The sequence below is a fragment of the Geotrypetes seraphini genome, chromosome 1, assembly GCF_902459505.1.
Source record: "Geotrypetes seraphini chromosome 1, aGeoSer1.1, whole genome shotgun sequence".
Lineage (NCBI taxonomy): Eukaryota > Metazoa > Chordata > Amphibia > Gymnophiona > Dermophiidae > Geotrypetes > Geotrypetes seraphini.
This window is the reverse complement of record NC_047084.1, coordinates 225,335,266-225,362,859: the sequence shown is the minus strand read 5'-3', so window position 1 is coordinate 225,362,859 and position 27,594 is coordinate 225,335,266. Positions and strand designations below refer to the sequence as shown.

Genomic DNA, 27,594 nt, shown 5'->3' with positions numbered 1-27,594 from the left:
ATTCCTTAGTTCTCTTTTTACTTTTTCTGACTAGATGACAAATTAGATCTCTAAGACCATTTTCAGTTTAGAATAATCACATTCATTCACCGTTGGGAAAAAATCTCTGCAAATGAGGGAAACATAGGTTCAGGAATACTGTCGATTCAATGTCTTCAATATTTGTAAACAATGACTTTCCTATGAAAAAACACTTTCTACAGTATGCTGTACTACTTGCTGAAAATGCATATCAAAACCAGGATTTCTGGGTTTGTGGCTATTGGACAGCATGCTGAAAGTACAAGCAGAGGGATGGGTTGGTAGCATTTCTTTCAATCGAGATTGTACTTTCTTTAGAAATGGGTAAAAAAATTTTTAGTGTAGTCCGCTGCGGGTTCCTCTGTACCACATTTTGTACTTGTGCATTCATATGTTCTTACATTTATAATTATCATACAGCCAAGGTAGTTGTTTGTGAAACTTTAAGGCAATTTATTCTAGTATCTTTGTTTGTTGAAAAATCTGTCACTTCACCATATGTCTAAAACAATTTATACAGTTGTCTAATTTACTCTTTTGTCCACTTGGAAGGGTGCAATAAGAGAAGATTTAAATTCTTGTTGCGATAATCTTCTTGCCAATAGAAAACATGAGTGCTAAACCTTGAGGGAATGCAGAAGGTATATCTACTTTTTTGGCTCTGCCTCCCTATGGCAATGGGAGGTACCATTTCACCTCAGTTCATACCAAAGCAGTTGCTACAATCTGAAAGAGGAGCAAAAACAGGGAAGGGTGAAGGAAACTCCCCACTCACATACTTTTGGCCTCCTTTGCAAAAAAATCAAGTAATTAGCATTAATAAGGTAGAGCAAAAAAACAAAACCACCTACCTGAGTGCAATCAGCACTAATACTTGGTCCACTCTGAACCCTTTGACCAGAGCAATCATATATAGCAGGGCTGCCCAAATCTGGTCCTCAAGCTTGACTAGCAGGCCAGGTTTTCAGGATATCCACAATGAATATGCATGAGAGCTTTGCATCCCAAAAGGCAGTGCAGGCAAATTTCTCTCCTGCATATTCATTGTGGATATCCTGAAAACCTGGCTTGCCAGTAAATCTCAATGGACCAGACTTGGACAGCACTGCTATATATGATTGTCCCGCTGCAGAACCTGGACTCCCTCCAACTATTCCGAAAACAACTGAAAACCTGGCTTTTCTCTAGCATATAATAATCTCTTCTCCTGATTACATCCCCTCTTTTTATGCTTTGTAAACTCTTTCTCTTCTCTCTTCCCATATTTTTTAAACTCTGTAAACCGTGTCGAGCTCCACTTCAGTGGAGAAGATGCGGTATATAAACCTAAGGCTTAGTTTAGTTTAGAAATTCCTGTTTCTTTAAGATAGCAGTATCCCTGCTGTTGGCTGCCCCAAGACAAACCTCTAGAGCAGGGGTGCACAACTTTGGCTCTCACCAGGTCAGAATTTCCCAAATGAATATGCATGAAATCAATATGCATACAATGGAAGTAGTGCAGGCAAATAGATCTCATGCAAATTCAATGGGAAAATCCTGAAAACCCAACTGGATTCAGCTCTAGAGGGCAAGAGTTGCACCCTGCTCTAGAGACCTCTAAATCAGAGACTGAAAGCAGGCTGTACTGGACACTGACAAGGCTGGCTTCAGAACTCATGTGCTTTCTACTGGAAAAATTATCAAGGCAAGAACCTAATCTTCCCTTCCAGTGCAAAAGCATGAGTCCTGAACCAATGATACATATTAAAGCAGTCCCTTGAGTCTAGGGTGGGACAGATAAGCCTACTGAGAGCACTGAGGACCCAATGAGCAGTCCTTCTGTGCTGCCATGTTCACTCAGTAAAACTTAGTAAAGGTACAAATGGCTACCCTACAAATTCCTTTGAGTAGAATGGCTCTGAACTCAGCCCATGAAGAAGTTACCCTTCAGGTGGAATGAGCTTTCAATGACACCATGATCATTTGCCATACATCTTATATGCTGAATCAATTGCTACCTAGATCCATCTTGTGATCAAGACTGTCGAAGCTAGCCTACCTTGTCAGCTAGAATTAGTCAAAACAAAAAGGTGATCTGATAACAAAAGTAATTTGTGAACTCAAGAGAACAGAGAAGAACTCTCCTGCCATCCAGTAACGCTAGCACCTTATCCTTTTGCTATAGTCCAGACTCCTGGCATGCTAGCAGTATGATTTCCTGGTTCACATGAAACATTAAGACCACCTTTGGAAGAAATGAAAGCACCGTGTGCTAAGTCACTTGCACCTCTGAAAAACAGCTCTCTGCACGATAAAGCTTGAGTTCGAGACTTTTCTCGCTGATGTAATGGCTACAATGAACAGCATCTTAATGGTAAGATTCATCAGATACACCACGTGCAGTGGCTTGTATAGTGTTCTACTGAGAGCCCTCAAAACAAGGTTAAGATTCCACATAGGAAAGGACTGTTGCATAGGAGAGTGCAACCGCAATGTACCCTTTGGAAACCTGGAGACAGCAGGAAGGGAAACCAAGAAACCTTTTTTCATCCTCGCTCAGAAGCACAAAAGACTTGCTACTTGTAGCTTGAGAGAACCCATCGCCAGGCCCTTCTCAAGACCTTCCTGTAGAAACGACAGTAGCACAGGAATAGAGACCCTGACTGGCTCTAGCTGTTGTGCATCACACCAGTGCTGAAAGGTTTTCCAGGCTTTTGCATAAAATGCAATTGTTGGCTTCTTGGACTGGAGGAGTGTGGTTATGACCATCTCCTAATAGCTTTTCTGCGCTACGGACGTGTGCTCAAGAGCCATGCTGTAAGACCAAAGTGTTTTGGATTCTTAAAGGAAAAATCAGACTCTGTGAGAGAAATTCTGGATGCAGCAAGAGACAGATACTTGTCTTGTTGAAGTTGAACTAAATATGCATACTATGGATGACATGGCCATTCAATTCTGGTCTCCTTAACTCAAGAAGGATATAGTGGCGCTAGAAAAGGTTCAAAGAAGAGTGACCAAGATGATAAAGGGGATGGAACTCCCCTCATATGAGGAAAGACTAAAACAGTTAGGGCTCTTCAGTTTGGAAAAGAGACAGCTGAGGGGAGATATGATTGAAGTCTACAAAATCCTGAGTGGAATAGAATGGGTACAAGTGGATCGATTTTTCACTGTCAAAAATTACAAAGACTAGGGGCTGCTCAATGAAGTTACAGGGAAATACTTATAAAACCAATAGGAGGAAATATTTTTTCACTTAGAGAATAGTTAAGCTCTGGAACATATTGCCAGAGGTTGTGGTAAGAGCGGCTAGCACAGCTGGTTTTAAGAAAGGTTTGGACAAGTTCCTGGAGGAAAAGTCCATAGTCTGTTATTGAGAAAGACATGGGGGGGGGGGGAAGACACTGCTTACCCTGGATTGGTAGCATGGAATATTGCTACTCCTTGGGTTTTGGCCAGGTACTAGTGACCTGGATTGGTCACCGTGAGAACAGGCTACTGGGCTTGATGGACAATTGGTCTGACCCAGTAAGGCTCTTCTTATGTTCTTAATCTGGAGCTACAAGTGTTACTAGTCTGTGAAGTGCTGCAATTCTACAATGACCCGGCCTATCATTGGCCAAGGGGGAAACATGTACAACAGTTCCCTTGTCAGTCAGGGTTGTACAAGAGTGTCCATACCAGCACTCCCTGGCTCAAACCTTTGGCTGAAGTACTGGGCTTCTTTGCTGTTGCATGCAGACACCATTAGATCGAACGTTGGCTGTTGTTCCTGGTCAATGCTGTCGAACACTTCCTGGGACAATGATCACTCCCCCGGATCTAGGGTTTGGAAACTGAGATAGTCAGCCAAAACATTCTGTACTCCTGCCACATGTGTTGCTGTTAAGGCAAACTTTGATGCACCTCCATCATAGGCCAGAGGTATCTGCAGAGAATCCATCTGTGAAGACCAGCGAACAATAGCACACTCTGGAGGGCGTGCAGTAAGGATTCAGGTTGCCTGTCTATCACAGGGGCTGTCAGGTCATCCCATCCCTTTCTAAATAGCATCTGACACTGAAAGGGAAGCCTGCTTAGAGTAGCCTTAGAGACCGTATCTGCTGCCCATTGTCTGATCCAGAGCATTCTGTGAGTGGAGATAGACTAGGCAGACACCGTGCTTATGACTCTAATCAGGTCATATAGAGAATCTTCCACATAATTCACTCCTGATAAAACCATCTGGAAGCTGATTTAACCAAGTGTGTAATGCACATGCTACAAAGGAAGCTGCAGCTTAATTTCCCAAAGCTAAGGCTTCAAATTGTCTAAGTACCACGTCCATCTTCTGATCCTGTGAGTCTCAACATCACACCTCCCTCACTGGGTAAGGAAGTTCGCTTGGTGACTTGGACTACCAATGAATCCACCTTAGGCTGAACAAACATCTGTTGAAATTCAGAAACCATCAAATAGAGCTTAGCCATAGTCTAGGGAGCCCTCCAGGGACTCCCAGTGATCTGTGATCAGTTTAATCTGGATGCGAGGGGACAACGTGGTCTGAGAAATGGAGCCACTCATAACTCAGCACTGTGAATTTGAGGCTTGCGGGGATTCCAAATTAAATTCCCATAGCAAATCTGTAATAATGCCTGGGAGTGAGTCTGAAATGAACAAGTGAGGCACAGTCTGATCCATCCCCTATCAAGAACTACCACCACCTCCTGACCGCTAGGCTCATGCTGAGAACCAGACTGCCAGGGAGGATCAGTTCCCCGAGATAAAGGCATAAAATCAGACCCCCGTCATCCCAGTCATTCTCTGACTGGATATCCTGGTCCTCTGCTGGAGTGGTCTGAGGAAGAATACCCATATATGCAACCACTGATGTGCCTGGAGCAGATGTGGGAGGACGGCAGCTTAAGTAAGCATTCCACATGATGCTCATGAGGTCTGGGGTAAAGCCCTGCACTGGTGGCCCAAAGGACCCCTGCAGACTCCCTGAGTGACCTCTCGGGTTCACGGTGCTTGCACTTTGCCAAATCAACTTCGTAGGGCTCTGGATAGGCTCTGCCCTGAAACCAAGCCCCCAGTGGATCTCTAGCCCTAGAGGTCTCAGAGGGGGCTGAGCCCAAGACTCCTGCCCCTCCCCCATAGGTACCCCCATGGCATGACACTCCTCACATGACCCTCCTCAGCCGACTATTCAGCACAAACCTGGCATGATATAGGGGTATAATTAATGAACTGTCACTGTTCGTTGTAATAAAACAATTAAGATAATTGAGAATTGTCAGTGTTCATTGTAATAAAACTATTTTTATGCTGGTCTGCTGGTTTTGTTTTTGGACATGATATATAGGTAGAAAGGGCTGAGTGGCCCATCCCTATCAATTTTATGCAGAATTGAGGGCTTTTGAGTCAGCTAGACTTTTGAACAAAAAATAAATAAATTGTGAAATCCAAAATGGCTGCTGTGATAGCAATTTTGGCAACAAAAACGGCACAGAGAAAAACGTCAAAAAATGGGTTTCTTGGTATGGGGGACCGTACCCCCTAGCCTCAGGAACCCTCAAACCCACAAATTTAAGCCCCCCCCATTTTTCCCACAGACTATAACAGCCTTATTCACAGTGCCATGTGACACCTGCCTATTTCAGCTCTGAACTACAGCTAGAACATTGGAGAAGACCTCCACCTCAAATTTAATCTACAGGTTGATGTTTTCAGGCTACCAATCAAACTGATGTCGGACTTAACCTTCATGCCCTCAAAGGGGAAAGGCAACACAGCTGGTCCCACAATTAAGCCTAGTGAGCCAAGACAGAGCCAAACAGCCTGCACTCAAGCTCCTGAAAAATCAGGGATGCAAGCTAGCGATAAGGGGGAACGGATCCTGAGCTCCAAAAATGTTAAAGCAGACTGGCTAGACAGGTATCCTCGGGGGTTGATCCTGCTAGCAGCAGACTTTCACCCAGCAAGTCTGTATCTTCTCCAAGGCAGAGGTTCCAACTAGAGTGAACCTCTGAGCACCAAGCCTCAACCCCCCCCCCCCCCACCGAAAATAATAAAAACAGCAAAGCAGCTCAGAAAGACACTTTCTCAACTTGCTTACATAAGAAAAACTGAGGAGGCAGGGGGGTCAGCCCAATGGGAAGGAGGCAGAGTTGAAAGAGTGAAATTCTTCTTTAATAAACTTGTGGGTTAAGATGGATAACTCTATAGGGTTCAGGACTACTAGACACATTGAACTAGAACAGGGGTCAGCAACCTGCAGCTCTTCTCCCAAGTATAGATAGGCCTATCACTTACTTAAGTACCTGGTGGTCCAGCAGGGTTCTTCAGGGCAGGACCGCAGCCCTCTTGTGCTGCCTTCTAAAATGGCAAGTAACCACAAAAGATCAAGGCAGCCATGAAGAGACAGGAGCAAAAGGGCCATACACCTTCCAAAAAGACCCCCCGCTGGACCACCAGGTACCTCAGAAGGCCCCAGGGGGTGGGGGCTACCTATATATAGTGGAGTAGAGGGGCACAGGGGCATTGTAGGGTTGATCTGCCACAAGAGGGCCATGCTCCTGTCCCAAAGGACCCCCCCCCCCCCACCGCTGGACCTGGTACCTAGGTAGACCCTTGGGGAAGAGGGAATCATGGGGTTGGGAGGGAGATCAAAGGGTTGACCTGGACAGGGGAGAGAACCTTGGCTATGGGCTGGGGGGAAGGCCGAGGGCAGGAGGGACGATAGGTGAGGGGAGAAAGAGGGGAGGAAAGCTAGACCTTGGGGAGGGAAGAGAGAATGAGAGACCTGGAATATATCAAACCCCCTTCTCTCCCCTCTGGGTCAAACATTTAGAATAAAATGGCTCTCTGCTTTAAAAAGGTTGCCAACCCTGCACTAGAATGAAGTTCCATCTATTACAAACCTAACCCTCAAAGGACATTTATTCAAAATTTGTGCAGAAAATCTTAATCTCTCTCTCCACTACTATGACTAATTCCACAGCGAACAGAAAATATTTTAGATCTATAAAACTCAATTGTGTTCCGAGGTAAAAGAATGAGTAGCTCTCCCAATTCTTATCTATTGCAGGAACTCCAGCTGAGCTATACCAAATTATTTCACTATTCGTCTGAATACGAATAATAAAAAAATACAATTAATGGGCATTGAGCTTTAACAAATAAATGAAGCAATGTGAACTAAAATAAGTGTTGGTTTCAGTAGGATTTAGCACAGTAGAGTCCTGGATTATTCATATTTGAATTTAAATCACTATTTGACCAAATATAAATAAGGTATTTTGGGTTGAATCAATATTGGTACAGCCTTATCAAATTTGGTACAGCCTTACTCCGTATGGAAACATCCTGCTGTAAACACTTGGAACTTTATTACAAGCCCCCTTTTTTACTAAGCTTGATAGCATGGGACGATATGTTAAATGCTCTAGCCCACAGGAATTGAATGGATGTCTTGAGCGTTTGCCACATGGCACTCACTTCTGTGGCTTAGAAAAAGAAGGGCAAAGTTATTTACAATGCCTTATCTGGTCTTTCTTTCCTCTCTGTTAAGCAATTTGATTCTGCTTATTTTATATAAGCCAAGAAATTGAGACTGGATTCCAAAGTCACTTTTCTGATTTACTTTCTTTTATGTAAAAATGATCCATCAAAAAATGTTCTCCCCCACCCCCAAGGTTAAGGGTTCTGATAGTCAGCTGAACCCATGGGTGAATCTCTTTATAAAGGCAGTTGATAAATCCCAATAAAACTAAATAAATATTATATAGATTTAATCTCCAGACCTAGAGAGCAGATGAGAGGAGCAAAGATTTCACAGAAGCTATGAACTCTGCAGGCAGCACAGCAGCATTCAGCCCCCTTTCCAGATCTGTCAGTAAGAAATCACTAATTACACCATAGCTGCACGGGTGAAGGGCAAGGTGGAGCAAAGCCTAGTGGTTAAATAATAAAACCTAAGCACTGAAGGTGATGTCAAAACTTATTTTATTTAACACCTGAGCAGTGTTTTATATAGGACTTTTAAAAGTATAAGCAGCATCTGTTTTTTCCCATCAGTATGTACAAATATCTTGTCCCATGTCTGCAAGTTTCAAGATACAGCTGTAGAAAAAAAGAAAACAAAAAAAAAAACACATGCTGAATTGATGTTTTTGATTTATTAATTTGGTATTTTATTTATTTATTCAATTTTCTATACCGTTCTCCCAGGGGAGCTTAGAACTGTTTATATGACTTTATTCAGGTACTCAAGCATTTTTCCCCATCTTTCCTGGCAGGCTCACAATCTGTCTAATGTACCTGGAGCAATGGGGGGATTAAGTGACTTGCCCAGGGTCACAAGGAGCAATGAAGGTTTGAACTCACAACCTCAGGGTGCTGAGGCTGTAACTTTAACCACTGTGCCACACTCTCCCCTATAAGGGTCATTCCATGTTAAGTGGTCTAATTTTAGAAAAGTGCCCCACTTCAAGATCACGGATTTTGATGAAACTTTGTATGCTGAATCTTACATGACTCAAACTAAATTCGGTAAAGTTTAAGTTTTGCCAGTGGAATACTTGTGGAGATAAAGCTTTTTGTTTGATACCATACTGTGACCATGTACAATATCCCTGTAAAATTCTGGTAACTTTCAGTCAAAATATTTCCTTGGTTATATAAGCAAAACAAATAAAACTTGTCAGTCTTATACAGATTTTTATGATCTATTCAATGGAATTAATGCAGATTATAATTTTTTGAAACTGACATACGTAAAAAGCCTCAAAATGGGCTAAAAAAATGGATGTGCTAAAAATATCAAAATTTAAGTTCAAGTTTATTAGTATTTGATGAATCGCTTATTAGAATTACTAAGCGATGAACAAAATTAAAAATAGGGTATATTACAAAAGGGCAAACATTAACAAAATTCCTTCATATATTACATACATGAGTAGGGAGGGAAAGAGGAATAGTTACAATTTTTATCTTAGTAGAAAGAACAAGAAGGAAAAAACAAAAGGGAAAGGGGTAGTTAAAACTTTGGTACATTTTGAGATTTTTATTGGAGGTTTAAGTATTAAACGCGTCATTAAAAAGATATTTCTCATTTCTAATGTATTGTGGCAAAGAGTTCCACCATTGAGGGCCCATCACAGAAAACATGTCCGATTGTCTCGTGCCTATTATTTTCAAAGATGGAATTGAAAGTAAATTTTGGCTTGAAGACCTAAGTGGGCGTAGAGTATTATGTGGTATTAATGTGGTGGTAATCTTGATATAAATTGGGGTTCATTGAATACTAAAGTTTTAAATATAAGCAACATTATTTTAAAAAAGATGCGATGGCCGACTGGAAGCCAATTTAGCCTTCTGCGGCTCCTGTGATAATGAAGCTATTCCTTGTAAAATTTTGTCTATTATTTTGTGACATGACTGTTCTCAAATATACAATTTCAACTTATAAGTTAATCTCATTATTTTACAATTTCACTTTAAATTTTGGGACTTTGAAAAACATCAAAAAACAGGTACCATATATACTCAAAATATAAACTGAGATTTTTGGGCCAAAAAAATGGGTCTCAGTTTATATTTGAGTCAGCGCTAAACTGCCCCCTTCCAAACCTGTTGCAGGCCTCTGCCAGGCCTGTCGTAAGACCTGGTCCAGTGGTGGGCCGGGACAGAAGTGACACCTCCCATCTCCTGCCCCAGCCAACTTAAACAATTTTCATCTCCCTCCCCCACATACCTTTTAAATCCCTGGTGGTCCTCTGCGATCTGACCTTCAAGCTTCCATCATCTCTTCTGTCTGTTGCCACAGAATGCTGGGGAACTGACCTCCAGATGGCCATCATCTAGACTCTACCAAGCTTATTCTTTGTAACCCTCTATTATCTTTACCACCCACATCTCATTTCTTCTCTAGAAACCCAATTGAATAATTTTACTCTTATAGCACCTAAACCGTATTATTCTCACACACTCCTTTATACTCTCCAGTCCTACCTTCCATACTTTATGGGTCAACTTATCATTTCAACAACTTTATCCATTTATCAAGTGTGCACCCTGAGAGTGCACATAATCGGAACCAGAAAGTATGAATCATATGCCCTCTATTATTTCTTCTTGTATCTTACTTTCTTTTCTCCCTCTGCACTATGAACAGCACCCCAGTAATATGGGAGAGGAGGCCACTACCCCTACTCAACTCCTCACATTTGAGACCCTCTCAGTACAGCTGTTACCCGTACTGAACAATCATTCCAGCACTCAGTCAGTCATTAACATAGGTCTTTTAAACTCACGATCTATAAAGTCAAAACACCACCTTTTAAAAGATATCATCCAAAAAATCTAGATCTACTCTGCATCACAGAAACATGGTTATCTAATGGAGAGGAAGCATACCTTGCGTATAGCAGCCTACTGGAGTATAAACAGAGCAATCGTGTAGGAAAATAAGGCGGAGGACTAACAGTAATCTATCGGACACATCTGGCCATCAACCTGGAACAGTTCTCCAACAAATCACCCCTAGAATTCTTACAATTTAAACTAACTTCCAATCCTTCAGTTGGTTTTCTACTACTCTACCTCACCCCATCCCCAAGTCTGTAGTGACAACATAGCCATCCTACAATCCTTAATAATTGATTTTTGCACAACTACAAATAATCCAATTATCCTCAGCGACTTCAACATTCACTTCGATGATACAAATAAATTCCTTTACAAAAGAACTTACCACGCTTTTTGATGATCTTCAACTAACCCCCCAAATAACAAAACCAACCCATAAAGGAGGGCACATATTAGACATGGTCCTCTCCTCTGATTCCAATGGCCAGGTCATCTCTCCAACTGCGTATACATCTGTCCCCTGGTCAGATCATTCTCTCATTACATTCACAATCACTTTAAAAATATAAAAGAACCTCTCACTAACAAAAAAATAACTTGCCGTGATCTCAGTAAAATAGATGCAACATCCATTACTTTTACCTTTCAATATAATGCCAAGGATCATACAAACTGTTCCATGGACATTCAAATTGAACACTGGAATAAATCTCTCCAGACTCTCCACGATGAACTTGCACCCCTCACTACACATATTCTATCAGCCCGTAAGCAACGTAACCCCTGGTATACAGAAGAACTTGCCACATTCAAAAAAATATGGCAAGGTAACAAAAACATAACCACAGTTCACAATTATTCAGTGCTTGCTAAGTTCTATAAACATAAGATCAATTTAGCAAAAAAAGAAATATTACTCAGAAAGAATCAATAAAACTAAGAACTTGTCAACACTATTGTCCATTGTCAGAGCTCTAACTAATTACAATAAACAAATTAGACCTACAGGCAGCCAACCTTGCGCACAAATCAGAGAAATCAGGGTACACATACCATCAACAGGATTAACAACACTATCATCTGACACACAGGGATACTGTATATGGTCATGGTATGGTATCAAAGAGCTATATCTCCACAAATATTCCACTGGCGGATCTTACAACTTTACCAGACTTTGTTTGGGTCATTTAAGATTCAGCACATAGTTTCATCAAAATTCATGATGGTTAAGGTGGGGAACCCTAGACCACTTGACTTGGAATGACCCAAAAGCAAAGGTTAAATATCAAGAATTATTCCCCGGAAGCAGTATATTGATATGAGTTTCAAAATAATCCACAAATCTATCAGTCAAAAGGTTCACTACATGGCAAATGTTCCGAGTGTGCAAGAGAGCTAAGCACTTATGAAATTAAATGCCAGATGTAATCAAAAGTAGGTATATTCTAGTGCACTGAATCCTAAGGAACAATAATTCAAAACTAAATGAAATTAAGAAAAATAAAGAACATGGTATCAATTCCATTTCCACTGAGGAAACAAATCCTTATTTTATCAGCATTAGTAGCACACTGTGGAACTAGTTAATGCAACATAGCTTAGCTTCTACTTGCTCCAGTGCAGCTGAAACACACATGATGGCAAAAATGTCCCATTTTAAAAGTCAAATTTGACTTAAGGTGAGATGCCTAAATATTTTATATTTAAACATCAAAACCTTTAAAAAATCTTATTAAAAAAAACTAATGAACATTAGAACATACATTTTGCCTAAGAGCAGCTATTTTCATTAATGACTGAATAGCATTTAGAAAATGGTTGTCGTTATATTGTTTGCATTATATTTTCTGTACATATAGATCTTGAAATCCTAACAGGTTTGATGTGTCCAAAGGACTCTGATGAGATCCATTGCTTTAGCATAATATACCAAAAATGATCCTGAGAGAAAGGGAGGCAAGCCATGATGCAGCTCCATGAAACTCGTTTACATCTTTTACTAAAGTACCTGTTATCCACAATGAAGAGCAAGAATATGCATGAAATAGATCTGCATATCAGAGGCAGAGCATTCAGTATCTTGAAACTTGATTGGTTAGCTGTAACCCCAAGATCTAGGTTGAGAACCTATTTAAAAGAGGTGCATGACTAACATAACATAGAAACATAGAAATAGACGGCAGATAAGGGCCACGGCCCATCAAGTCTGCCCACTCCAATGACCCTCCCTATCTATCTTTGCGGATAGATCCCACATGTCTGTCCCATCTGGCCTTAAAATCTGGCACGCTGCTGGCCTTAATAACCTGAAGTGGAAGACTATTCCAGCGATCAACCACCCTTTCGGTGAAGAAGAACTTCCTAGTGTCACCGTGCAGTTTCCCGCCCCTGATTTTCCACTGATGCCCCCTTGTTGCCGCGGGACCCTTGAAAAAGAAGATATCCTCTTCCACCTCGATGCGGCCCGTGAGATACTTGAATGTCTCGATCATATCTCCCCTCTCTCTACATTCGAGTGAGTAGAGCTGCAGCTTCCCTAACCGCTCCTCGTATGGGAGCTCCTTGAGTCCCGAGACCATCCTGGTGGCCATTCTCTGGACCGATTCCAGTCTCAGCACATCCTTGCGGTAATGTGGCCTCCAGAATTGCACACAGTACTCTAGGTGCGGTCTCACCATGGATCTATACAGTGGAATAATGACTTCAGGTTTACGGCTGACGAAACTCCTGCGTATGCAGCCTATGATTTGCCTTGCTTTGGATGAAGCCTGCTCTACTTGATTTGCAGACTTCATGTCTTCCCTGACAATCACCCCCAAGTCTCTTTCTGCTTCAGTTCTTGTCAAGATCTTGCCATTTAGGGTGTAAATCTTGCATGGATTTCGGCTTCCCAGGGGCATGACTTTGCATTTTTTGGCATTGAAACTGAGTTGCCAGGACCTAGACCAGCGCTCCAGTAGAAGTAGGTCATGCATCATATCGTCTGCCATTGAATTTTTGTCTGTTGTGCTTTTGCTCACTACATTGCTTAGTTTGGCATCATCGGCGAATAATGTTATTCTACCTCAGAGCCCTTCTGCCAAGTCTCTTATATAGATGTTGAACAAGATCGGGCCCAGGACGGAGCTCTGTGGCACTCCACTTATCACCTCTGACATTTCGGAGGGGGTGCCATTCACCACTACCCCCTGAAGCCTACCTCCAAGCCAGTTCCCAACCCATTTGGTCAATGTGTCGCCCAAACCTAAAGAACTCATCTTGCTCAGCAACCTGCGGTGTGGTACGCTATCAAATGCTTTGCTGAAATCAAGGTAGACGATGTCCAGGGACTCACCAACATCCAGCTTCCTCGTCACCCAGTCAAAGAAGCTGATCAGGTTGGATTGGCAGGATCTCCCCTTATTAAATCCATGTTGGCGGGGATCACGTAGATTCTCCTCGTCCATGATCCTATCCACTTGGTGTTTGATTAGGATTTCCATTAGTTTGCTCACTATTGATGTGAGACTCACTGGTCTGTAATTTGCCATCTCCATCCTGGAGCCTTTCTTGTGGAGTGGAATGATGTTAGCCGTCTTCCAGTCCATCGGGACGTTACCTGTACTAAGAGAGAGATTGGAAGAGCGCGAATAGCGGTTCCGCCAAGACATCACCCAGCTCCCTGAGCACCCTAGGGTGTAGGTTGTCAGGCCCCATTGCCTTGTTGACCTTGATTTTTGACAGCTCGCAGTAGACGCTGCTGGGTGTAAACTTGAAATTTCTAAACGGGTCAATTGATTTAACCCTTGTCTGTGGCTGAGGACCGATTCCCGGCGCCTCTTGGGTGAAGACTGAGCAGAAGTATTCATTTAACAGTTGGGCTTTTTCCGAGTCCGTTTCTACATAGTCTCCGTCTGGTTTTCTGAGACGTACTATCCAGCCCGAGTTCTTATTTCTGTCACTGATATACCTGAAGAAAGATTTATCTCCTTTCTGGATGTTCTTTGCTAGAGACTCCTCCATGTGGAATTTGGCCTCCCTAACTGCTGCTTTTCGGCTCTTGACTTGGCCAGATATTCTACTCTAAAGTCCTGTGTCCCTGATTGTTTGTAAGAGATGAATGCTTTTTTCTTTTCTTTGATGAGGTCCGAGATCTCTGTAGAGAACCACTGTGGCTTGCTGTTCCTACTCCGTTTGTTTACTGATTTAACATAGCGGTTTGTTGCTTCCTGTATGGTGGCTTTCAAAGTTGACCACATTTCTTCCACGCTGTCGGTGTCTGCTTGGCTTTGTAGCGCCTGGTGAACGAAGTCTCCCATGTCTTGGAAGTTTGTGTCCTTGAATTTGAGAACCTTGGTCATTGTGGTAGATTTCGTGAAAAGAAAACAGAGTAATGTGCCAGAATAATTCTATAAAGAAAGTGAGGTAGATTCTTTTATTCAGGAATTCAGATATTAATTTATACCACCGGGCGGCCTGATGTCCTGAAAAAAATCTGTCTAGAAGCATAGGATCTGCAAGCTGAGTTTTTAAGTTTCGCCAATCAGGAAACCCACTCTGAATGGCCTGCTTTAACTGCAACCACCTATAATTTTGAGACTTTAAAATACCGAATGATTGTTGCAGTCGTGAAAAATCAAGCAGTTTCCCATTAGATATAACATCATCTAATGTATGAATACTTGCCTGCATCCAATGCTTCCAGAAGATCCCAGATCCGCCTATTTGAATCTTGGAGTTTAGCCATAAGGACTGAAAAGTAGATTTCTCTATTGGAATATTACATTACATTAGGGATTTCTATTTCGCCATTACCTTGCGGTTCAAGGCGGCAAAAGATTTATAAACAGGGTTACAATGGGAAAACAATAGATTTGCTAGAGTGGTAGAGAGTAGATCTTTTGATATTTCTTTGGTAGTTAAGAACAGGGAGGCTTAACAGAAGATTTATAAACTACAATTGTCCTTTCTATGATAGCAAAGGGTAGATCCTTTGTCTATTTTAGTGTTGTTGAGAGTACATGAGGTTAGGGCTGTTTTAGGAATTTCTTGAAAAGTATAGTTTTTAGTTCTTTTCTGAATATCTTGTAGTCTGGGGTGGACATCAGAAGGTTGGAGATCCGGTTGTCCAGTCTTGCTGCTTGAGTGGCTAGGAGGCCGTAGTGTAGTTTTGATCGTTTTACTTCTTTGATCGGGGGGGGTGGGGGGGAATGAATGGGGAGTGTGTTTTTCTGTGTCTGGTTGTGGATGCTGGGATGAGGCGGTTGTTCAGGTAGGATGGGCTGTCTCCGTTAAGAGTTTTAAATAACATGCAGTAGAATTTGAATTGTATTCTTTCTTGGATTGGTAGCCAATGTGAGTTGATGTAGGCTTCTGTGATATGGTCATGTTTTCTCAATGAGTAGATGAGTCTTAAAGCTGTATTTTGGATTGTTTGTAGTTGTTTGGTCATAAAGGTTGGGCATGGGAGGTAGAGGATGTTGCAATAGTCCAGTAGTCCTAGGATTAGGGATTGTACTATAAGCTGGAATTGTGTTCTTTCAAAGAATTTCCAAATTTGTCTGAGATTTCTCATGATAGCGAAGGATTTCTGTATTGTGTTTATTTGCGGTTGCATGGTACAGCAACTGTAAATTTCAAAGTTTTCCACATGTCCAATAAAATACTATTGTCCTTAACATATCTAGGTAATTTGAGTTCTGTTTGTTTCACCCAAAGGAGGTTTTTTGTTTTCATAAATTTAAAGTTTGGATGAGTAATAGAATATTTAGGTAGACACTAGTGTATGATTTGAGTTGCTTTTAATTACAGTATGGAATTATAATTGAAGAACCAGCACAAAAACAGCAGTGCCAGCAATCCAGATAAGTAAATTCTTCTGACAACAGGTTACCTAATTGGCTCAAAATTAGTGGCCTTTTCATAATTCAACATAATAAACAAGACTCAAGATATTCCAGAAAACCAACCTCCTGCTCTTCATTCTTCAACCTGCTGAACTGTCCCCTTCTCAGAGACATAGATACCATCCAAGAATTTTCTGATATCCTTATTCTTGACAGTAGTAGCTTGCTGGATCAAGGCAGCTGTGGGACAATGAAAAGTGGTCAACAGTACAGTTAGAAAACACCATCATCTGTTTTTTCACGAGTAGCATGCACAAACAAGTCTTTTCTTCTATGAACTTCTTTAGCTTCCAAGCAAATCTTTCAAAGAGTTTTAATTATACTATCCCTACACTATCTGATATGTTTGGTAAAGCCTCAGTTTACTGTTGATGTTTTTTTCCCATTGAATTTAAAACCCACAATAACTGACATACAATACTGCTTCATGATGCGAAGATAAATAGAAGCCAGTTTCAGAAACAACTGAATAGAAACAAACCTAGGACAATAAAAAAGATATTTTCAAACCCCCATTTCACCAGTCCCAACATTAAAACCATCCACTATTTTCTGTAATATAGCATATCCATTCAGAGATTATGGCTACACACACCTGAATTTGATACTAATTCAATGTCATTGCCTTCAAGAATCAGTTCATCCTTCTGGGCTTGAGACAATGAGCAGACGACACCTAGTAGATATAAAAGAAAAAAAACCCCACACATATCAGAGACTATAAATCACAATTAAATTTATATCTATGTTCTCTAAATAAAATATTATGCTGTAGTATTATAGACCACCACCACCGCTACTGAATAATCCTACCTTTTACATGTTGTTTTTTGGTTTGTTTTTTTTTAAATTCTTTATTGATTTTTAATCAAAAACAGTGTCATACAAATGAAAGAACAAAAGATATTCCACATATTACTTATACAGGGATGGACATAGAAGGGATGCTGATTTATCATCCCCGACTGAGCGTGTGTATGGGTGAGCAAAAGTCAGCTGCACACAATTAAACATCAAAGTGCAGCCTTAGTTAAAATGAAGTACTGAATTCTTAAACACGTGGAGGCAAAAAAAGTAGGGTTTTTTTTTTATAATGGCCTGCCTCTACGTTCAGCTGTTTAAACGCCCAGACCACCACTACGTATAAACTTACACCATATAATCAACCTAAAAAAAGCCTAAGTCCCAAACGTCCAAAACAAGGGCTTTTAGGTGAAGGAGGAGCCAGTCCTTCGCCTAAAAGCTGGATTCTGTAACCGGTGTCTCAAAAAGAACACCGGTTACAGAATCCATCCCCCCCCTACAATAATCAGGGCAAGAGGGAGCCCAAGCCCTCCTGGCCCAGCGACACCCCCTCCCCCCCCACTAAAATACAGGCCGGAGGGATCCCAGGCCCTCCTGCCCTTGAATCACCCCCCCCCCCCACTGACCCCTCGATCCCCCCACCCCAATCCCCCCCTCCTACCTTTAAATCGTTGGCCGGACGGACGGGTGCCAAGCCCGTCCATCCGTCTGGCCAGCCATTCAATGGAACCCCCCCACTTTACTTAGAGATCGCGCTGGCCAGCGTTGTGAGGGGTTTGGGGGGTTGTAACCCCCCTCATTTTACTGGAAACTTAACTTTTTCCCTGTTTTTTAGGGAAAAAGTTAAGTTTTCAGTATAATGTGGGGGGTTACACCCCCCAACATGGCAGCGTGAGGCAGCGCAATCCCTATTAAGTAGAGTGGGGGGGTTACCCCCCACACCCCTCTTCAAAGCCCTTTAAAATACGTGTTTTCTTTGGCACGATTAAGCCCTGCGCTTAGTTGTCCGCGTGCCTTTGTCCTCGTGCGCTTTTGACCCGTCACCCATTTTGACATTTATAGACTGTCCCTGCTCATAAGAGCCTACACTCTAACTTGGACAGAGAAGACATGACAGAGGGTAGGGGAAGCAGAACTCAAGGTGAGAGGAGTTAGGAGTTGAAAGCATTCTCAAAGAGGTGGGCTTTTAAACAGGCCTTTAACACTGCCAGAGAAGGAGCCCGCCATAGGGAATCGGGCAGCTTGTTCCAAGCATAAGGTGCAGCAAGGCAGAAGGGACGGAGTCTGGAGTTGGCAGTTGAAGAGAAGGGCTCAGATAGGAGGGACTTACCAGCTAAGCAGAGCTCATGGGAGGAGGGGGGAGGATCATAGGGGGAGATAAGTGAATAAAGATAGTGAGAGGTAGCTGAGTGAGTGCATTTGTAGGTCAGTAAGAGAAGTTTGAAGTGTATTCAGAAACGGATGGGAAGCCAATGAAGCAAATTTAGGAAAGGAGTAATGCGAGTAAAGCGGCTCTCCCGGAATATGAGTCGTGCAGCCAAATTCTGGATGGTTTGGAGGGGACTGAGATGGCTAAGCGGAAGGCCTAAGAGTAGCGAGTTGCAGTAGTCTAAGTGCGAGGTGATGAGGGCGTGGATAAGTGTTTTGGTAGTGTGCTCAGAGAAGAAGGGTCGAATTTTGGTAATAATATAGAGGAAGAAGCGGCAGGTTTAAGCGACATGTTGCATCTGGGTGGTGAAGGCGAGAGGAATTGAAGATGACCCCGAGATTAAGAGCAGACAAAACAGGAAGGATGAGAGTGTTGTCCACAGAGACAGAGAACAAGGGAAGTGGAAAGTAGTGGTGCCCGATTCAGGAAAAAAAAATTTCGATTCGATTCAGCCTACTGAATTGGTTTTTCGATTCGATTTTCCTGCCCATTGGGTGTTTTTTTTTCACCCCCTTTGCCTTCTCCTAACCACACTGGCACTGTGGTGTAAGCAAAATAAACAAACAAAAAGACTTTTCCTCTCTCTTAAATCCTAGCTCACATTTGCGGTCTAACACCAGCTCTGACAGGATACACGTTTCAAATCTCTGACGTCAGAGAAGGGGTGGGACCGCGGCAGAGAGAAGACGCTCCGAAGCCATTCAGCAGCTTGCAAAGATCGCTAGTGCCAGCGATCTTATTGCAGGCTGCTGAAGTTAGGGAGATTGATTCTAGAGGCCAGGGGGAAGACGGAGAGCACAGCAGCAGGTAAGCCACTTCCTGACTGACCCTCCTCACTCGCCCTCTAAAGCAGGAGCGGCAAGCCAGCAAAAGGCAGCGCTGCTGCTCCTGCTTTAGAGGGCGAGTGGGGAGGGTCAGTCAATGAATCGGGAGGCCGATTTTTTGGCGGGGTAAATAGATTCGAATCGTGAATCGGGCAGCACTAGTGGAGAAGCAGGTGTAGGCGGGAAGATGAGCAACACTGTTTTAGCCATATTCAATTTTAAATAGCGATGAGACATCCAGGTGGCAATGTCAGATAGGCAGGACAAGACTTTGGTCTGGGTTTCAGTAGATATATTTGGTACAGAGAGGTAGATCTGGGAGTCATCAGCACAGAGGCGATACTGAAAGCCATGGGAGGAGATCACCACTCCAAGTGAGCAAAAGTAGATTAAGGTACACTGATTGATAGCAGGAAGGCTGTGGAGGAGGAACCACCATTGGGCAAAGGTGCAATGGGAGATAAGAAACCCAGGAGAGGGCAGAACCCTGGAATCCCAACAAGAACAGCGTATCAAGGAGTAGGTGGTGATCAACAATATCAAAGGCGCAGACAGATCGAGAAGGATGAGGATAGTGTAGAGGCCTTTGGATCAGAATAAATCACTGCTCAATGAATATGATACTCTCTCAAGGGCTATGACTTTTGCTTCCACAGCATTCTCACCAGATCCGAGCAGCTGGCACCCACGCCTGAGTCCAGATGGTTGGCTAACCCGGTAGTTTACTGAGATGCTAACTTGACACTTTGTCTCAACAATCCTTTTCATTATTATTTTTATTTTCCTGTCTATCTTCACCACCTACTGGAGCCTTAGTGCTTTAGAACAGTGGTATTCATCCCCAGCTGAAGTCAGATTTTCAGGACATCCTTGAGAATGCATGCACACCACATCCACTCAATGCAACTGTTTCACACATATAAGTTGCATCCTGAAATACTGACCCAATTGTAGATGTCAAAGACATGGATAGAATTCCACTGCTATAAAGCATTCTGTTCTCTGAGAAAGGGTTCAAGGGAGATGAACCTTGACAGCATACAAAAACTCAAAACATTACATTTGGGGGCTCGTCTTGGTTCCTCAAGAGGCTGCTAGGTAAGAATTTACATAACTAGTTTTTTGTTGCATGCACTAGGTATGATGTACAAGGGGCTGCTGAAAAAGTTCTCAGCCCAACCAATTTCCTAGATTCTGAGTGTTATTTTGCCACTGAAGCTGAAAAGAGTTATTTTATTTTGCAAACGCCAATTTACAGAATTGTAATGCTATGTTTTGACATTATTTCAGATTAATTGAACCACATCAACAAAAAGTGAGGAATTTTCAAGTGTGGAACTCTTGCAGAAGGAAACTCCAAAGGAAATCCATGAATGCATGATGCAAACATTAAGGGACAAATTCGACGTCACCTCTACAGTTAATGCAGAATACTACTGTAACTTACTGTGCTGATTGAAGTAGACATTGAAAGAAAAAAAAAAATAAAGTGAGAGGGGAGCTGTAGAAAGGAGTTCTCTTTTTGAAAGGTAATGCACCTGCTCACAAGGCTGGCAAAATGGAGTTGGCAAAACAATGGATTTTTTGACACAGTTGGAGTTTCAGTGCATAGACCATCCACCCTACTCACCAGACCTTGCTCCATCTGACTATTTTCCATTTCCAAACCTTAAAAAGGTAGATGGATGATAATTTGAGGGATTCAGAGGCAATTGCAGCAGTAGAGCAGTATTTCAGTGACCAGACATTTTGGAAGGGTTACAGAAACTTCAGACACAATTGTGTTGAACTTAAGAGATGAATGTGTGTAATAAAATAAGTTTAATGGCTCCATGTCATTCCCTTCTTGGTTGGGTTGCGAACTTTTCAGCACCCCCCTTGTATACTGCATAGACAGAGTGAGAGGTTGTATGTTCCATGTAGCACTCTTTTTGTTAAAAATGTGGGTCTAAGCATGGTCTCAAATGTGCTTATCACCATTCTTTCTGCCCGTCACTCCAATCTCTCTTCATAAAAGGGAGCATTTCTACAAGTAACGCACTTAAGATAGGTCCATATATAAAGCAAAATAAATCAAAGAGTCCGGCCCCAGTACCAATACAGTTTTCTGCAGCCTCAAATATGGATGCATTTGATTTTAACCGACAGCAATTGTATAGAAATATTTTGAGAAATGGGGTGGACCATATGAAGGTCAGTCTCCTCAGGGCCAATGGTATGAAATTCAAAGACAAATGGTAAACCATTATCAAAAATTCAGAAAATACAAGAAACAAATAAAAGAAAGTGTCTTTTCATCTAGGGCACGGGTGTCAAAGTCAGTCCTTGAGGGCCGCAATCCAGTCGTGTTTTCAGGATTTCCCCAATGAATATGCATGAGATCTATTAGCATAAAATGAAAGCAATGCATGCAAATAGATCTCATTCATATTCATTGGGGAAATTCTGAAAACCCAACTGGATTGCGGCCCTCGAGGAGGGACTTTGACACCCCTGATCTAGGGCATATATAGGGGACTCATTTGCAAGAGACGGGAAAATGTCGATTATCAAGTGATTAGTTAAAGATTTTCTGTTTGACTATTATACACTTGTTGAAATATTTGAAAATGAATAAAGATTAAAAAAAAAACAACAAAAAAAAAGAATTGGTTACTCAGTGTAAACACTTAACCGAGGACTTGGCTGAAGCACAAATTGAAATATCAATGCAATGAACACAAATAGTTCAAGCTACAAATTCATATCTGTTAATGAACAATTAGAAGAGGCCAAGGCAGAGCTGAAATAGTTAAAGACTAAACTGGTCTCACAGGGTCAGATTAACGCTGTGCCCTGGTCTGCACTTCATATTTTTCCCTCTCTGTACCTCCACCATATAAATCATATAAGTTAATTTAGAGAGAAACCAAACCAAACAGCAGTGTTTGTAGCTGGGTTAAAAAAAAAGGTAAACAGGCCACAGAATAAGAGGTGAATGCAGAAAAAAAAAAAGATGAAACAGCCATGCCAGAGCAATACCCAGAGTGATAGGGAGGTTAATGCAGACCCTGAAACTGACCCTACAGCACCAGTAACAGTTGTGCTGCAGGACTCCTAAGGATAGTGGAGGAAGCTGGCCATTTGCCTTAACATAAATGAATGGTGCAAATGGGCTACTGATATTCTGATTCACTGTGGTCTAGGGATCAGAATATCAGTAGCCCATTTGCACCATTCATTTATGTTAAGGCAAAGGGCCAGCTTCCTCCACTATCCTTTCAATGTCACTATTTTCAAGGAGTCCTGCAGCACAACTGTTACTGGTGCTGTAGGGTCATGGGGACCGTTGAATGTTCAAGAAGTAAAAGGTGATCTCAGGGAGGATAAGGCCATAGAGGAGAGACTGAATGAATTTTTTGCTTAGGTCTTTACGGTCATCCTGCCACTGTATCGTGCAATGGTGCGACCGCATCTGGAGTACTGTGTCCAGTATTGGTCACCGTACCTCAAAAAGGACATGGCGGTACTTGAGGGAGTCCAGAGAAGAGCAACTAAACTGATAAGAGGTATGGAAAACCTCTCATATACTGACAGACTAAAAAAGCTGGGGCTGTTCTCCCTGGAAAAGCGGAGACTTAGAGGAGACATGATAGAAACCTTCAAGATCCTGAAGGGTATAGAAAAAGTAGACAGGGACAGATTTTTCAGATTATGGGGAACCACAAGTACAAGGGGACACTCGGAAAAATTGAAAGGAGACAGGTTTAAAACAAATGCCAGAAAGTTCTTTTTCACCCAGAGGGTGGTGGACACATGGAACGCGCTTCCGGAGGCTGTGATAGGCCGGAGCACGTTACAAGGCTTCAAAGAAGGTTTGGATAGGTTCCTAGAGGATAAAGGAATTGAGGGGTACAGATAAGAGTAGCGGTAGGTTATAGGGATAGTCTGAGACCATTGCTCAGGCAATGGGCCTGATGGGCCACCGCGGGAGTGGACCGCTGGGCGAGATGGACCTCTGGTCTGCCTCAGCGGAGGCAACTTCTTATGTTTATGTTCTTATGTTTAAGATTTACAAAATCTTCCTGAACTGGAAATGGTTTGCAAGGTTGATGAGCCAGAAGAATTGAATGACTTCTATGAACCTGGAAGACGTGCTAAGCCAAATTGACAAAGAGTAAAAAAATCACCTGAACTGGATGGTATGAATCCCAGGGCATTAAAAGAACCCAAACATAAAATTGCTGATCTGATAGTGATCTGTAACCTGTTGCTAAAATCATCTGTAGTACCTGAAGATTGGAGGGTGGACAATGTTATGCCGATTTTTAAAAAGGGGTCTAAGGGAGATCTGGGGAATTACAGACTGTAAAGCCTGACCTCAGTGCTGGGCAAAACAGTGGAAACAATTATAAAAAAAATAACATTGTGGAACATGTAGACAAACATGATTTAGTGAGTCAGCATGGGTTCAGCAGAGGGAGGTCTTGCCTCACCAATCTGCTTGACTTCTTTGAAGGTGTGAATAAATATGTGGATAAAGGTGAGCTGGTTGATGTATTGTATCTAGATTTCCAGAAAGCTTTTGACAAAGAGAGTCATGGGATAGGAGGCAATGTTGAATTGTGGATTAAGAATTAGACAGAAAACAAAGGGTGGAGTTAAATGGCCATTTTTCTCAATGGAGTAGGGTAAATAGTGTTATGCCACAGGGATCTGTACTGGGACCAGTGCTATTTAACTTATTTATTAAAAAAACTGCAGGAATACCTTAGGAAATTGGAACACTGTGTCCAAATGGCAGATTAAATTTTATGTGGACAAATGCAAAGGATGCACATTGGGAAGAATAATCCATAGTTACCGGATGCTAGGGTCCATCTTGGGGGGGGGGGGGGGGGGGGGTCAGAAGTGCTCAAGAAAAAGATCTGGGTGTCAATTGTGGATAATACGCTGAAACCTTGCACCCAATGTGCAGCAGTGGCCAAGAAAGCAAATAAGATGCTAGGAATTATTAGAAAAGAGATGGTAAACAAGACTAAGAACATTATAATGCCTCTGTATCGCTCCATGGTGTGACCTCACCTTGAGTACTGCGTTCAGTTCTGGTCTCATCATCTCAAAAAAGATATAACAGCACTAGAAAAGGTTTAAAGAAGAGCAACCAAGATGATAAAGGGGATGGAACTCCTCTTGTATGAGGAAAGACTAAAGAGGCTGAGGGGACATATGACTTAAGTCTATAAAATCCTGAGTGGTGTAGAACAGGTACAAGTGGATCGATTTTTTACTGCATCAAGATTTACAAAGACTAGGCGACGTCCAAAATTTCAGAGTAATATTTTTAAAACCAACAGTAGGAAATATTTTTTCACTCAGAGAAAAGTTAAGCTCTGGAATGCGTTGGCAGAGGATGTGGCAAGAGTGATTAGTGTAGCTGGTTTTATAAAAGGTTTGGACACGTTCATAGTCTGCTGTTGAAACAGATAGGAGGGAAGCCATTGCTTGCCCTGGATCGGTGGCATGGAATGCTACAATTTGGTTTTTTTGCCAGGTACTTATAACTTGTGGTAAGTTCTGTTATCAGCTCTATCCTCTGAGAATCTGGCCAATGATAACCACTAGAAAAGAAACCTGTGATTTACACAACTGAACCTTGGCAGAATTAAGACCAGCTTCTAAAAGATCTGTGAAAATGATATCCTGCAGATAAAATGTGATACAATATGATATTTTAAATCCAGGCTGAAAATGAGTCTGTACACTTACAAGATGGGGGAATCACCGCTAGGGGTGAGCAACCTTGAAAGAGACCTGGGAGTGATGGTGGATGCAACATTGAAGGCGTCGGCGCAGTGCGCCACAGCCTCAAGGAAAGCGAACAAAATGTTTGGTATCATTAAGAAAGGTATCACAACCAGGACGAAGGAAGTCATCCTGCCACTGTATCGTGCAATGGTGCGCCCGCACCTGGAGTACTGTGTCCAGTACTGGTCGCCGTACCTCAAGAAGGACATGGCGGTACTTGAGAGAGTCCAGAGAAGAGCAACTAAGCTAATAAAAGGTATGGGGGACCTCTCATATACTTACAGACTGAAAAAGCTGGGGCTTTTCTCCCTGGAAAAGCGACGACTCAGGGGAGACATGATAGAAACCTTCAAGATCATGAAGGGCATAGAAAAAGTGGATAGGGACAGATTTCTCAAACTAAGGGGAACCACAGATACAAGGAGGCACTCGGAGAAATTGAAAGGGGAAAGGTTTAGAACAAACGCCAGGAAGTTCTTTTTCACCCAGAGGGTGGTGGATACACGGAACGCGCTGCCGGAGGATGTGATAGGCAGAAGTACGCTACAGGGCTTCAAAGAAGGTCTGGACAGGTACCTGGAGGACAAAGGGATTGAGGGGTACAGATAGGAGTAGAGGTAAGGTTATAGGGACAGGATTAGAGGTAAATTACAAAATTAGTCAGAGACCACTGTTCAGGCAGTGGGCCTGATGGGCCGCCGCGGGAGCGGACCGCTGGGCAGGATGGACCTCTGGTCTGCCCCAGCGGAGGCAACTTCTTATGTACATATAAGATTTTCACAGCTCTCTTAGAAGCTGGTCTTAAGGTTAATTCTGCCATGGCTCAGTTGTGTAAATCACAGGTTTCTTTTCTAAGGGTTATCACTGACCATGTTCTCAGAGGACAGAGCCGATTACAGAACTTAACACTTCCTACAGATCAGAAATCACTCCAATCATTTCTAGGGCTCAAAGGGTTCTGTCGTGAATTTATGCACAACTATGCTGAGGTGGCAGCCCTACTATATTCCCTGCTGAAAAGTAAAGATTATGTTTGGAAGAAGGAACATACAGATGCTGTCATAGTAAATGACAACAGATAAAGACTTGAATGGTCCATCCAGTCTGCCCTGTAACTACTACACACATTATAATTTCATGATTAGATTGTCTTTTTTCTGGGCCACAGACCTTAGAAGTCAACCTGGTACTGCCCTTAGGTTCAAACTACTGGAGTTGCTGTTGAAGCTCACTCCAACCTATCCAAGCTAGTTCCATTGTGGGATTCAGACCGTGAAAGTTTGCCGATTCATATTCTAGTTAAAGATCCTCTGTGTTCATCCCATGCTTTTTTGAATTCCACCACAGTTTTCCTCTCCACCACCTTCCTTGGGAGGGCATTCCAGGCACCCACCACCCTCTCTGTGAAAAAGAATTTCCTAACATTAATAAGTTTACCACCCCTCAAACTCAATTTATATCCTCTAGTTTTACTAATTTCCCTTCTCTGGAAAAAATTTGGTCCTTTCAAATATTTAAACATCTGTATCATATCACCCTGTTCCTCCTCTCCTCCAGAGTATACGTTAAGGTCCTCTAGTCTCCACTCAAGCTTCTTTTGGTGCAGATCCCCTACCATTTTCATCGCTTTCCTCCGGACCGCTTCAAGTCTTTGGAGTGAGCTTAGATGGCAACTTCAGCAGTTGGAACCTAGGATAATACCAAGTGGACTTTAGTCTATGGCCCAGAAATATCAAAAAAGAGACAAGCTAATTTAATCATGTATTTTTAATGAGAATTAATGGGCAGAAAGGATGGACCGTTCAGGTCTTTATCTGCCATCATTTACTATATTACTATATTCTTGGCCAGATGCGGTCTCCAAAACTAAACACAGTACTCTACAAGTGGGGCCTCACCAACGACCAGTATAAGGGCATCAATAACTCCTTTCTTCTGTTGGTTATGCTGGTCTCTATACAGCCTAGCCACTACCTTGTCACACTGCTTCGTCACCTTCATATCCTCGGACACCATCATCCCAAGGTCACTATCCCCACCCGTGCATATCAGCCTCTCATCTCCCAGCACATACATCCCCCTCGGATTTCTACCCCTCATAGGCATCACTCTGCACTTATTCACAATGAATTTTAGTTGCGAGACACTAAACCTTTTGACTTCCCTGGGCCGCATTGACTGAAAAAAAAAGTTTCTCGGGCTGCACAAACATGCAAACGCTGCAGCAAGACAGAGGATGGAGCCGGCAAGATGGTAAACAGCTGGGACAGCAGAGGAAAACACTGCATCGCCCTTGAGCGGGGCCGCACAAAATACTTCATGGGGCCACAGGTTGGACACTCCTGCACTAGACCAGTCCTCCAACTTCTGCAAATCCTTTTTCACGTTTTCCACTCCCTCTGGGGTATCCACTCTTACAAATCTTGATATCCGCAAAAAGGCAAACTTTTCCTTGCAACCCTTAGGCAATATCGCTCACAAACATTTAACAGAATCGGCCCCAGCACCGACC

The 27,594-nt window shown here is 42.4% G+C and overlaps 1 protein-coding gene across 1 annotated transcript in view; it reads right to left on the bottom strand.

The window, feature by feature from the left end:
• Window positions 1-7,969: 7,969 nt before the first annotated feature.
• Window positions 7,970-27,594, bottom strand: part of RPL9 (ribosomal protein L9) — a 49,520-nt gene continuing 29,895 nt past the window's right edge. The window contains exons 6-8 of the mRNA XM_033947357.1: window positions 16,834-16,914; window positions 16,302-16,418; window positions 7,970-8,103 (exon numbers count right to left, since the gene is read on the bottom strand). Of these exons, the coding sequence (XP_033803248.1) occupies window positions 16,312-16,418; window positions 16,834-16,914 (188 nt within the window). The 3' untranslated portion in view covers window positions 7,970-8,103; window positions 16,302-16,311. The remainder of the gene's footprint in view (window positions 8,104-16,301; window positions 16,419-16,833; window positions 16,915-27,594) is intronic.